At 41.4% G+C, this 13,829-nt stretch overlaps 1 protein-coding gene across 2 annotated transcripts in view; it reads left to right on the top strand.

Moving 5' to 3' along the window:
* The window catches only part of LRFN5 (leucine rich repeat and fibronectin type III domain containing 5), a 109,018-nt gene extending 97,273 nt beyond the window's left edge, over positions 1–11,745 (top strand). For both annotated transcript variants that reach the window (XM_063290600.1, XM_063290599.1), the window contains exon 4: positions 11,296–11,745. In XM_063290600.1, coding sequence (XP_063146670.1) covers positions 11,296–11,313 — 18 coding nt within the window. In that variant the 3' untranslated portion in view covers positions 11,314–11,745. The remainder of the gene's footprint in view (positions 1–11,295) is intronic.
* The last annotated feature ends 2,084 nt before the right edge of the window (positions 11,746–13,829 follow it).

Raw genomic sequence — 13,829 nt, 5'->3', positions numbered from 1 at the left:
TAGCGCCAGCAAAAGCTTCTTTGTATCCTTAGCTTCTGAGGAAGTGAAATGGTGCTGAAGAATGTCTGAATTTGCTTTTGCTGGTCTCCTGTTGGTGGTATGATGTATTATCAGGACTGAGTTGGGTGACATTTAGATTTGATAAACACGATCTCTCTCGTTGCTTTGAGAGGCAACAAATCTCCTTTGCAGAGAGACAATACTACTCAGCATAACAAAGAGATCGGAAACAGACACCTAAAAACAGTTTTCCCTCTACCAAGTGTCCTCAAGATTTACTGAGGCTACAACCCTAGGACCATCAGCCAACATGGCTGGAAATTCGGCTTCTGAGTTGCTTCATCTTGATTTTGAGGGTCATAACAGCATTCTCAATCCCTTATTCTCTTGGCTGAACCCAAAATATGCATATTAATGCACATGCAGAGTTTATCATACTTTTCAGAGTTTCCATACAAGCTGTTGAAGTATTACCAGGAAATAAAAAAGCCACTTTTTGAGGGTTTTTTTTTTTTTTTTTTGGTTCAATGATATAATCATGGGATTGAAGCTTCTCTTCAGGCCTCTTTTCTGTGCTCTAATTAATATGACATGTTTTGGTTATACTTATAAAAAAAATACAGAAACTAAACTCAAGAATGTTGCAAGTTTTTCATTTCATCAGTCCCAAAATTAATATGAATTTTTTTTTTCAAGAAATTAGAAGGCAGATGAAACTGGGAGTGATCTGGTCATAGTCTAATGAGCCTCATGGCACCTTCCTCTTTGCCAAATTAGAGGGTTAGGCCCTAAGGTGACTAAGCTTGGCACCCCCAAGCCAAAAATCTGTTTCACAGAAGAATATTGGTATTATCTAACTCTCATCCCACCCTGTCCTGTGTTCATGCCCCAAATCTGCCCATACATAAAGTTTTTGTTGATCACCTCAATTTGTAAGTTTGCAGGATATCAGCTATATGTATTACTCATTGAATATCTTAGTGCAGGAGTTCGCATTAAATTAGTTTTCAAAGTCTGATCTCAAATGGTGCAGTCTGTCTTGCTTTTTGGCAGACCTCAAGGAAATCAGTCAAACTACAGCAGGGAAGGCCCTGGCCTATATTCCTTGGGGCCCATTACTCAAGCAGTAGAAAATACAGCCTGACATTCTCATATAAGATCATTGATCTTTAGAGGTTTATCATGATTGAGCAATGAGTCATTCTAGGCAATTCTCTCAAATTAAGTATGGAAGACGTAAGTATGGTTTCCAGAACTCCTTGCAGTACTTGGTGCAGTGCTTGGACTGCTGTGCAAAATTGCTGTCTAGATTAAGTTGAGACTGCAGTGTGGTAAGGCTTGGCCTTGCTCTCCATTAATAGTCATGCTTATATTACGTGCTTGACTGAGTCAGTGGATGGGTGGGGACTGTTAGCATGTTGTGCAAACGACAGAACCTAATGAATCAACCTACACATATTTTCCAGGATTGATCTGAAGCTAAAGTAACTTTCACTGGTCCAGTAATGTTGCCTGAGCATTAATTGTCCTTTCTCTTATCCATGATTGAGATGAATATTTGAGAGGCCCTTCTTTCTTTGGTCATCTCTAAGTACAATCTCACTGCGGTGGTTTGGTTTTCACACATACTTCTGTGGTCACACTGGGATGGAAAAGGGGCTGTCAATGTGGTGCCAATCTGGTCACAATACCATAGATTCCCCTTACCCTTGGGAGGGTTTGGGGGAGGGTTGGGGAGTTCCAGACTTCCTGCCTTCCTTGCAGTGCCTGGGTGTACTTAAAAATGACCCTGATTGTTCAAGATTGTGCCCTGCGAGTGCATGGCAGTAGATTGGTTGATCAGGGATTGCTGTGTCAGCTGTGTTGTTCGAACAGGGCCACTGTGAAGCAATTGCTTGAAGGAGCATATTTTATTGGAGTGGACAAATCGATATTTCTAAGATCTGTATCTATGCACCATTATGAAAAATAAGCATCAGATTCCACTAGAGGGTAATATTTGAATATTTGTGGGTTGTTTTTTTTACTGGAAAAAATTTAGGGCCAGAAAAAGACCCTTTCCAGTATTTGATTGGGTTTTGTTTTTTGATTGAGTTGCCAAGCAAGTCCCCTTATTACTTTTCTTTTTTTTCCCATTCGCCTTGTCAAGTTGGTCAATTTTTTTGGATGGCAGTAAGGCAATCCTGCCCAGTGAGGTGGCAGCATGTAGCTGACCTTGGCTGACCTTGAAAAACCTAAGCAAGATCATACGTAGTACTTGGATGGAAGATCATCAGGAAAGCCCAGAGTAAGGCTAGGAAGCCAAATAACTAACTAATGAACCTGGAAGAAGTCACTGGCAAATCGCTTCAATATTTTTGGCAAGAAAACTATATGTCCACAGAGTCGCCAGGAACAGTCAAACTTTGTGAATAGATTTCCAGGTGTGCCTTTTAATTCTTTTCTCCCCAAGTGTTTGTATCTCAGGCTTATTTTAGTACTTGAAAAAAATATTTGGCAGAGTTCATTGGGTTGGCAAATGTGCTAATTCAGTCCCTACCCTCCACCCAGGGATTTCTGGTCACAGTGCCAATTCACTGCTGAGACATAAGCCAGCTCTGTACATTGTATAACCTATTTGCATTTCAGTTGATGGAGCAGTAGAACAAGAGACGTTGAGTTGATTACTTCTGTCTTTGGTAGTCTTCTCAAGTGAAGCCTTGTGAGAGATGGCCAACTTTTGAGTTGGGTTATCTGTAGAGTGACTACATTTATATGTCCTGAACAGATGGAGTAAAAGTAATTTTGAGCAGCTGGGAGGAAGAAAAAGGCTTAGCAAGAGATCAGGGGAGATTAGAAAGGCTGTACTTGTGGGCATTTTTTCCTCCAACTTAACTGACCACATGCTGGTTTTTTCTGCATTGGCTGCCCTCCTTGGAACATGGGAAATTACAGGAAGTGCCTGGCAACACCTTGACCTAAGCCAAAGAAGGGAAATCTGCAGCCTTCCAGATGTTGAAACTCCCCTCCTAGCATTCCCCAGCATTGATCCTGTTTTCTGGAACTGCTGCAAGTTGTAGTTTAGCAGCATAGACGGGTCACGTATTATCCCTCTTTGACTTTAGGTGCACTTCAGTGAAGCAGACACCCTAAAAAAGGAAGCCCATTAAGCCATTTCATCCCAACCAAAGTAGTGATGAGTGAAAATAACTTTTTCCCTTTTTTGCAGTTGACTATTTGCTGCTCTTGTGTAAGCTTTCTTGTCAATTGCTTGAGACTGTTCCTACAAACTTACTCTTGTTCTGGCTGGAATGAAGACCCGGATAGAGAGAGAGGGCCTGTATTATGTTGTCTCACGGATTTTATGTGGTTTGATGTTATGAAGATGATGTTCCTTTTCATTTTTTTCTTTTTCACCGAGTCTTCTGATCTGGTAAATTTTGCACAGTTGCCTCCTTTCTGTTGCTACAAAACTGGTTTGACTTGCAAATCGTTGTCAATGCTGTTGTGCAAAAGAAATGATTGGACAGTTGCACATCCCTATTCTATATAATATATTTGGCCGATGGTTTAAGGGTTTCCAGGCTGCAAAGTGAAGGAACCTCAGGTGGTCTGTGGTGAAGGACTATATCATTTCATTAGGCCACGCTGCTTCAATTTTGGGCCTGACTGGCACTTTTGGAATTTTAAGGACTTGTTATGGGTGCATTCATGGAATGGGTGCTGTGGAGGGTTTGTCCAATAACAGAAGTTATTGTTAGAAGGAAGTTATAGAAGGTGGCAGCACCTAGTCAACCTTGACCGATCTTGAAAAAAGCTAAGCACAGATTGAACTATTTAGTAGTTTGATGAGAAACCATACATGCAAAGCCCAGCCCTGTAAGTGAGACCAAGTGGGGGAAAAATGTTCTAGAAAACCAAGATAGTTCTGGTGTAGTCTTGCCAAAGAAACAACATAGACATGCTATAAAGTCACCAGGAGTGGAGTGCAACTTGAGGGAGCTTTATATTGGTGAGGCTAAAAAAAACAAACCCAAAGTAAATTGCCCCCAGACCTAAGTAAAAGACAGAAGTAAACTTGGAGCCTGCAAATGACATATTTTGCCCACAGAGCACAATGAAATGCTCTAGTTCATAAAAAGCACATTTCTGATGCTTAGTGGATTTCTGTGAGCCTCGTAGAAATTCTAGGAAATAAACACAATGATGTAGGTTGACACTTTGCTCTGCAAGATGCCAACATCCCATTTATCTATCTAAAGTGATTAAAAGTCTCTTTTTTAAGTCGGATGGGTCAGGGAGCATGACAGAGAAGCATCTTGAGGATGCTAATATTAAGTCTTTTTAAGAGAGAGAAAAAGAATGAGAAGGAAAATACTGCATGCCAGCAAGTTTTCCATAGTCTGTAGCCTTTAGGTTCAGGGTTTAAGTTCCATGGAAAAGTTAGTATTAAATCTGTTGACTGACCCTTTTTGTTTTTCTAGTACCAAATTCAGCTACATGAATTATTCTCCTTGCTGCCTGTTCCACTGTGAGATCAAGAGAAATAGTAGTGCTTTATGACTGATAAATATTAATTGCTGACCTTCCCCTGCTGGGAAAGAGAATGCTTGGCCTTTGTCCTTGATTCTGTTTTGGTGCCCAAGTGGATTTTTTTTTTTTGGATGCCTTCAAGTCAGCACTGCCCTAAAACATCCTTTTCAACTTTTGTGTGTATCTGTATGTCTGTGTGTGTGTGCACGCACCTTCAAATCAGTGTTGACTGCTGGCGACTGCCTGGAGAAGACCCTGCAGTTTTCTTGGCAAGATTTTGGAAGTGGTTTGCCATTGCCTGCTTCCTAGGCCTGGCCCAAGGTCACCCAGCTGGCTTTGTGCCTAAGGTGGAACTAGAACTCACAGTCTCCTGGTTTTTAGATTGTTGCCTTAACTGCTACACCAAATGGATTACTGTCTTAATAATAGTAGTAGTAATACCACCAGATCTTAGATAACTGCTTAGGCTGGGGATGATAGGAGCTGTACACATCTAGTGGGTGCCAGTTAGAGGCAGCTAGTCTAGACAGTGATGACATTTGGAAATCCCTGCAGACGCCATTCTACCACAAAATGGTTGGACTGCAATTGCTGACAGGTATGATTGCAGCTATAGATTTCAAACCTAAATACATTCCTTGGGGTCAGACACTTTTCATACACACACACACACACACACACACACACTCATTTGTGTTGCAAATTGTATGCTAAGGAACAGTACCAGCAAATACCCACAACTGGCTTATTGAACTGAAAATCACACATTTGTTGATCTGGAAAGTACTATGAAAAGAACAATAGGTTCCAAAATTTAATGCAGAATCCCCAAAGCAGAGGGAGAGAAATAAATCACTTCTGCAAGGTGTTACAGAAATAACAATTCTATATTTGTCTAGTTGAAAATAATCTCACATTGTGTCAAGGCAGCAATATGATTGCAGCTTGTAGATACCTGATATAGCTGAATATTCGGAATGGTCACCCCACACTATGAGGAAGTCATTCCATAACAGAGCTCTGTTTTTCTCTTCAGCTACCTGCCTTCTCATACAGGTGGTGGTGGTGGTGTGGCAAACAGACTAAAGAAAAGTAGGAACACCCTAGATGTTGGGTCAGATATAAATCTTTTTGAGTCCAGAATCCTGTCTGCACAGTTGACAAACATTTTCTAGTGGGAAGCTCAAAAGCAGAACTTGAGCACAAAATACTAGAGTCTGCTCATGTCCCTGAGGCCTTGTTTTGAGAGACATACTGCCTCTCATACTGAAGACTGTAGAGAGCCATAGAGATGGCCTTGTGGGAAATGTTCAGAAGCAGAAACATGATAGAAGCAAAAAAGGCAGAATTATTCCTTGGGCCCTAGGAAAGGTGATAATATCAGGAGCAGCCTCCAGCTGGCTCCTCCCTGACTCATTAGGGTATAAGGCAGGGAAGGAAAAACACGATCGGGCTTTCGAGATTCTGTTAATATAGCTTATATTAGTAAAGCTCAGTTCTAGTCCTTTTGTGGAGTCTGTTGCCTAATCTGGACAATCTCAAAGGTCTACAAAGAACAGTCAGATACCCTCAGGCAGAAATTATACGAATCCAGAAGGAAGAGATTTCTGAGCTTGACAACTCCTACTCCACAAAGGGAAGTAGAAAAAAGGAAACTTAACTTGCTTCCATTACCATATTCTCAGAGAATCTGAAAAAGTAAAGGTTTACTTATGGAGGTTGCACCAATCCCTTCAGCCTTTTCTGATATTAGCAGGATAATGCATACTTCAAGGCCATGGCCATCTGGAGGATCTAAAGTGCATAGGAGTTTTCATGCCTTCTGTTGCAGCCCATATTCCCATGATCCACTTGCCATCTGAATATTTGAAAAGCATTGGGTCTGTGAGGCCCAGAGTTCATTCAGAGCAAGAAGTCAGAATGTTAAATACTGGTCCCATGTACAGCACCTTGATTTAAGGCAAAGAAGGGAAATCTAGAACCCTCTAAGAACAGTAATGGGAGTGGCCTTTGTACTAAGCACAGGAAGCAACCAGTGTATTTATGGTACTTATTTTCTAGTCCCCATGACTTATCTTTCTGCAGTATTTTGGACTAATTTCCATTTTTTCTTACAGGCAGATTTACGTAATGTGTGTGTATTTATTTGATTTGATTTGATTTCTATAGCCGCCCATCTCCTCAAGTGACTCTGGGCGGCTTTATGCAATTTTATTTTATTTTATTTTATTATTCATGCAATTTGGAGGTTTCTAGAACATCTGTTGCTATAGCATAGCATGCCTGTCTGTCCAGACCGAGTTGCAGTTTGCAGATCAGCTTAAAATGGATGAAAGGCAACCTGGAGAATTAAGCGACTAGTGACTTGATCTTTTAGGGGAAACCCAGTTGTCTTCAGAACAGGGAGAAGATGACCTAATAGGGAAACAAATAATCTCTCCCAGCCTGCAACTGAATCTCCATCTTGCCTAGATTGATGGTTAGTATAGTGATTTGGTTTAGTCTGCTATCATACCCAGCCACTGGTTCAGGATATTCATTGCCTCGCTTAGACTAAATGAAAAGGAGGAAAGGAGCTGGATGTCCTCTGCATATTGATGCAAAAACTGCAGAAGAGGGCAATCAAAATGATCAGAACACTCAGACTCCCGTTAACCTTCTTCAGTGGTTTCATATGGAATAAAATGGAACCCATGGAACATGTAAGTATGGAAAGTGCAATTCTCTGCCAACTCTTTCTTGAATCAACAATTTGTGGAGGGATCAGGAAGCTGTGACTTTCCAGATAGTGTTGATCTTCCATTTGCAATACCCCTTCCAATTGGCTGTGCTGATTTCAGCTGTTGGGAATTACAGTTCAGCAACATCTGAAGGGCCATAGGAGTACCACTGAAGCACAGCTATTGAAATACGGTGCTTCTGAGCCCCCAACCTAGATAATAATTCCAGACTTTCCATTTAATACTATAATTAGCGATACTATGACTAGTATAAAAAGCTACTAATTCCAAGAAAAGAGATCATATGTTACCTGTCCTCTTTTGTCAAAGGCTATCCTATGCCGTGACTATGGCGATTTTCTACTTCAAAACCAGAGGTAAAGTCTGATTGAATTGGATCTAAAAAAGGAGTCTCATCTAAGAATGCCTTATTTTGCTTTGGGATAATTTTCTTAAGCAACTAGTCAAGAGTTCCAGTTTCTTCAGGTGTACGGGTAGTCCTCGCTTAACAACCATTCATTTAGGGATGGTTCAGACTTACGATGGTGCTGAAAAAACTGACAACCGGTCCTCACACTTACAACTGTCATAGTGTCTCTGCGGTCACAGGATCACAATTTGGGTGCTTGGCAACCAGTTCACATTTATGACCATCGCAGTGTCCCCTGGTCACATGATCACCATTTTTAACCTTCCTGCCTGGCTTCTGGCAAACAAAATCAGTGGGGAACTGCATGATTTGCTTAACAACCACATGGTTCAACTTAACGCCCATGGTGGTTCACTTAACAACCACTGCAAAAGTAGTAAAATCTGGTTGGATTCACTTAATGACCACTTTGCTTAGCAACCAAAATTCTGGTCCCCACTGTGGTCTTTAAGTGAGGACTACTGTAGACTAATCATCTCCTTTCAAAGGATATCTTACAACTTTCTCGGTCCAGTCAGTCCATCCCTATTGTGTGTCATAAGCCAAGAAGACTAACAGTTAGCTTCCCAGATGGTCAGCATTTTGTTTTTATCAATTATTAATCATCCAAGAAAATTATATTGGACTGGAGCCTCCATTATAGCAATTGCATTAAATGCAGAATCTAAGGTCTAGGATTTTGAAAATATTCACAAGCCTGCCATAGTGTGCTGCCTAGAATTCCACTGTTAACTGTCTTAGGGAGTTGACTGCAGTGAACCCTTAGCATCCAGAAGAGCTGTGTTGTCAACACTTTGAAGAAACTGATGGTAGAAGAGTGCATACTTTTAATGCCTCATGATACTCTAAATAAGAACATCAGATTTGTGTTAGACTCAGCCTGTATTTTTATCTGCGTTCTACCTATTTAGCTCTTTCTTCATTGCCTTTTGCTCAAGAAAATACCAAGGAGCTACATAAATAACTGTATACAGACAGAGGGCACTTGGATGCAGTCATAGCAAATGTTGTGCCTGCACCTCACACAGCAGTAAGCACTTTATACCAGCTAAAAGTTTCCCCAGAATGTTTCAGAAACCTCTGAAATCCATTAAACCTTCCCAGCTTTTATAGAAGGAGAAGGCAACTCAAAATCTAAATCAGAAGGTGATCTGACTAGGATAAAATAATACCATTTATTTATCACATTTATATGGCCACCCATCTCACAATAAAGTGACTCTAGGGGGCTTAAAATGAAAACAATCATCAAATCCAAATGTTAAAAGACTACTATTAAAAGACCTCAACAATATTATTAACAACAAGATAGTGGAGAGAATTGATGCTAAAAACAATTCAGACATCTCATCAAATTGCCATTTCCTTGAGATCCCCAGGCCTGCACACAGCCATGTTTTAAGGGACTTCTGGAAGAATGTCAAGGATGGGGCCAAACTAACATCTGCGGGGGGATGTTTCACAGGGCAGGTGCATAGCAGAAAAGGCCATCTCCTGGGTCCCGTGAGATGAAACTCTTTCGCAGACAGGACCTGCAGCATACCTCTTCTGCTGGACCTGATGGGACAGGCAGATATAATTGGGTGGAGGCGGTCCCTCGGATAACCTGGGCCCATGCCATGAAGGGCTGTAAAGGTCAAAACCAGCACCTTGAATTGGACCCAGAAGCAAACTGGCAATCAATCCAGGTGCTGCTACATTTTGCACCAGCTGAAGCTTCCAGATACTCTTCAAGGGCAGCCCCACATATAGTGCATTACATTAGTCCATTCGGGAGGTGACCAGGGCGTGACTGACCACAAGCAGAGCCTCCCAGTCCAGGAACAGGTGCAACTGGCACACAACACAAAGCTATGCAAAAGCCCTCCTAGCCACGACTGCCACCTGCTCTTTGAGCAGGAGTCATAAGTCCAGGAGGACCCCCAAGTTGTTTATTTAAGTCTGCAGCTTCCATATAGTTTATAGTCTAAGGTAAGAAAACTACATCCCAAATGTGTCCTGTTACTTGTGATGATTCAAGGACATGCTGGAATAAATGGGTTTAGCATATGTATTGAGGTTCTCCAAAGGAGTCATCCTGGGAAACTTCAGTCACGTATAAGATTGTTTGCTTCAGCTCCAGCAGAGAAACTGATTGGAAAGACGGTCACAGAGTCTCTAATTTTTTTCCTGATTGCCAAACACAAGATACACATTCCCCTAAATTAATACTCAAAAGAGCAGGGAGCCACGAGAGCAAGAGGAATTTCTTTACATTAATGCAACCTCCCCTTTGCTCTGTACATTAATATTTCCCAATGTGATTGAACAAGCCATGAATTCAGATTAATGGCTTATCAGAGTGTCTTTTATCAAGCTGAATTATTACCCTTTAGTTATGTGTTTGTGTTTAAAAGCGAGCACAGAATGTGATGGAATCACTTTCTGCATTTTCTTCTGATTCTTGCATTCAGTGTAGCCGCCTCACCCCTGTTATTTCACAGCAAGGCGTCCAAATCTATTAGTAAAGGTGTGCACTGACTGCAAAGTTTGATTCAAGCCCTGATTTGGTGCTTCAGGAAATAGCGCATTTCACTTTGGGACAAAATGGAAGCTGCCACTTCGACCTGAGGTCTAACTGCAGTGAAATTTGTATCTCTCGTTGGCTCAAACCAGGAAAACAGAAATGTTTTTCAATAGATATGAGGAAATTTGAAGGAATGTTATTCAATTATGGGGGAAAGATGCTGTTGCTGTTTTGCCTGTGCTGTTTGCAAATACAGTTAGATGACATTTGTCTCCAAAGTACCGATCTGACCCAATTTCAAGCAACTTGGTTGAACACAGGGTAGAAGAATTTTGTGATGGAAATCATTACAAATTTGTGGGGAAGATTCGGTTGGTATATTCTACTTTAGGCAGATAGGGCAGGGCAAGGCAAGATTGAGATATCTATCAGATACTGTAAGACCATGGAGAAGGGGAGCAGCATATTAGCAGGAGCCATGTGCAGTAATACCGTGTCCCCTCTGCCATCATTCCTGGTTGATGCTGTTGGATGAATTGTTCTCTGTAATTAGAAGGTGGACTGGTCAATCCTTTTCATCTCACTCTCTTTAGCTTGATATTCTGTGGTAAAATGGGGACATACAATTGTCTTTGCAAGATAGCACTGGATCATTCTCAAGCTTTGCTCCCTTTCAATTGCTTCATACTAATTTTGCTTTGGTTTGATCCTGTTTAGACTTGTTCTTTGGAATTCAGCCAAATCTGGTATACACACCTTTCTAACCACCATTGACAAGTTTCTCCTCCTCTGCCACAATTGGTTTAATCCATTTCCAAGGTCTGCTAAGTTAGCCCTACCTCTCATGGTAGCAAGTATAATTGAGCAATGGACCAGGTGTAAAGAAGTCTTGCATCTCTCTGGAATCTGTCTCATTCACAAGAGGAGAAGGGGATATGCTGATAAAAAGGCAATCCTGTCTTTCCTCCTTGTTTCATAACCCAAAAGACACTGTTCTGATCTCTTCTGGTTAAATGACAGCCGCTCTAGGAAGACCAAAGGCTTATAGGTTTGCAAGTTTGATGGCTGAGCTGCGTCAGACATTTGATCTCCTTATAGTTCTCTCTGTTTCTGTTTCTACCACACAGAAGCTGGCAGTAGCCTGAAGAGTGCTTGCCCGCCTCCTCAGCCTCCTGAAAACGTGGCCACTAATGTTTGCACGCGACAAAAATCCATTCGATTTCAACTTACCGAAGATTGATAGGGCCAAATTTTGCTCCACCAGCAGGAACTCCACACCTGGTGCCTCAGGCCTGCTTCGAGAATCCACAGAGACCAGAGATGCTGGAGAAATGGTCTTCCCCATTTTTCTTTGTGGAATCCTTTCCTCCTTTCCCTCTTTTCTTTTCTCCACCCAAATCCTGCCAGCAAGTGTCTTTTTCTTGCCTTCAAGACTTTTTTTGGGCGGGAGGGACTGGGATAAAGGAAATAACAGAGAGAGGGAGCTGAGTGGAGCCCTGGCCTCTGTTCTTCATATTTGTGGTTTCTGGTGGTGGTGGTGGTGGTTGAGTTCACAGACTGTAAAATGCTCCATTATGTCACACCACCCCTCAAAATAAATGTTTTAATAAGAGCATTTGCATAGTGATTTGTTCATAAAAAGAACAGTATTCAAGAAAAAGCATAACTAATAGTGTCAGGGACTCCTCTCTTGCCTGCACAGTTAGATCACTTGGATACGGCCTGAGGCTTTGAAGGCTCCACTTTCTCCATGAGGCTGGGAGGATGCTCCAGGGCACCTGTGTTCACTGAGGGCAAAACTGAGCAAAAATTGCTTGTCTTCTAAGCTTATCCCTTTTCCAACAATTCATGAAATAATGTATTCTAACCATGACCATTTGAAGATCTGATATGTGACCCTATGAAAGTGAGTATTTTGATCTCTAGGTCCTGAAGGTCACATAACCCTTTCTAGTAGGGTTATACAATTTAAAATCACAGTTTTCAAAAGGAATAGATGCAGACTGCTTTCTATTTTTTTACAGTAGTCTTCCACATACCTCTTGGAAATCCATGATCAAGGCAAGTACAGTATGCAAGTTGATAACCAGGGTTATGCTAAAAGTCGTATTTCTTGGGGCCTTCTGCATAGGAATGAAGCCAATAAACATCTGAAATGATGAGTGTGGTAAGGTACTGTATTCTGCTAAAAGTATAGGGTATGCTGAGATCATGGTCCCCGTTTAGCATGCAGTGACTCTTGTTTTGTGGAACAAAGGGTCTGAAGATCACTCATCTCTGCCATGAATGGTGATGAAGGATTGAGCCAGCCAGTTTGGCCTAGTGGTTGAGGTGCTGGGCTAGAAACCAGGAGGCCATGAGTTCTAGTCCCACCTTAGGCATGAAAGCCGGCTGGGTGACCTTGGGCCAGTCCCTCTCTCTCAGCCCCACTCACCTCACAGGGTTGTTGTTGTGGGGAATATAGGAGGAGGAAGGAGTATTTGGTATATTCCCTGCCTTATTTATAAAAAGGCAGGAAAAAAATAAATATTTTCAGTACTAGAAGTAGCTTTTCTTTGGGGATCCTTCCTCTGAAGTTGTTAAGACTTACTCAGGTTATTGGATGCCTTTTTATCCTGCTTTGTATCCCCCTCCTAACTCTGAATGCAGTGGGCAAAGCACCAAATGTCTTCAAGATGAAAACAATCATAATCCCTCCCTACAATATCAGCTTTAGTAAGGTGGTCTCTCTTTGGTGACTCCAGTTTGAAGCTTTCTTGCAGGGAGAAACCAGTCTTTTGCCTGACAGTTGTTTTTTCATGCCCTTTAAAATACTTAATAAACCCAGAGTAAATAGCAGCAATTTGAGAATAAAACTACTAGGGCCTATATAAAAACCAACAAGAGGCCATTGCCTAGCTAAACAACTAAACCAACCAACCAACCTTTTTCTCCAGTGCAGCCTTTAGATGCCTAATATAGGATGGATTTTGATGCTCTGAAAATGGATAATGCCTTGTGATACTGCAACTACAGGATTTTTTAAATATTGGGAACTAGAGTCTGTAAGAAATAAAAAGGTACCAGCTGAGATAGAATTGAAGTATTTAGAGAACCAGTGTCTGTCATGATTATTGTAATCATCAAATGAATGGGTTATTCCTATGAGTTCATCCATAGCGTCCCAAAAATGCCCGGGCTCATCTTGTGGGTAGAGAGAAACAATAGTAAATTCCAGTTTTCCTTAAGCCAAAGGTAAGTTTACCCCAAGAAAGATCAGCAGGATCCAGAGTCTTTTTTAAGGTATTCCAACTTACAATACCAAGAGGAACCTGGGTGCTGTCCTGTGATCCATATGGTAGCTACAAATTGTTTTGAAGGCAGCGTCAGCATTTGTTTTCACGTAATAACTAGTAAGTTGCTGGTGGTTAGGAGTTTGCAAACTTCTTTTGTTGCACAAGCTTGCCTTTTTTTGTTAAATCCAGTGTTCAGGAATGACCAAGAAACCAAACCCATTTATTTCTCCTCCTCACAATCAGGGAGAAATGTGTAGGGCAGAGAGAAATCACTTTTATGTTTCAGATCTGGAACTGTTTGTAATCTCTCAGAAACTTGTGATTTGAAGGTGCAAAGAAAGTACGGCTCACAACAAAGGAATCTATTTTCGAGAACAAAAAAGGTA

The sequence above is a fragment of the Candoia aspera genome, chromosome 1, assembly GCF_035149785.1.
Source record: "Candoia aspera isolate rCanAsp1 chromosome 1, rCanAsp1.hap2, whole genome shotgun sequence".
Taxonomy (NCBI): Eukaryota; Metazoa; Chordata; class Lepidosauria; order Squamata; family Boidae; genus Candoia; species Candoia aspera.
Note: the sequence above shows the minus strand (reverse complement) of the source record. Positions and strands in the feature narration are given on the sequence as shown.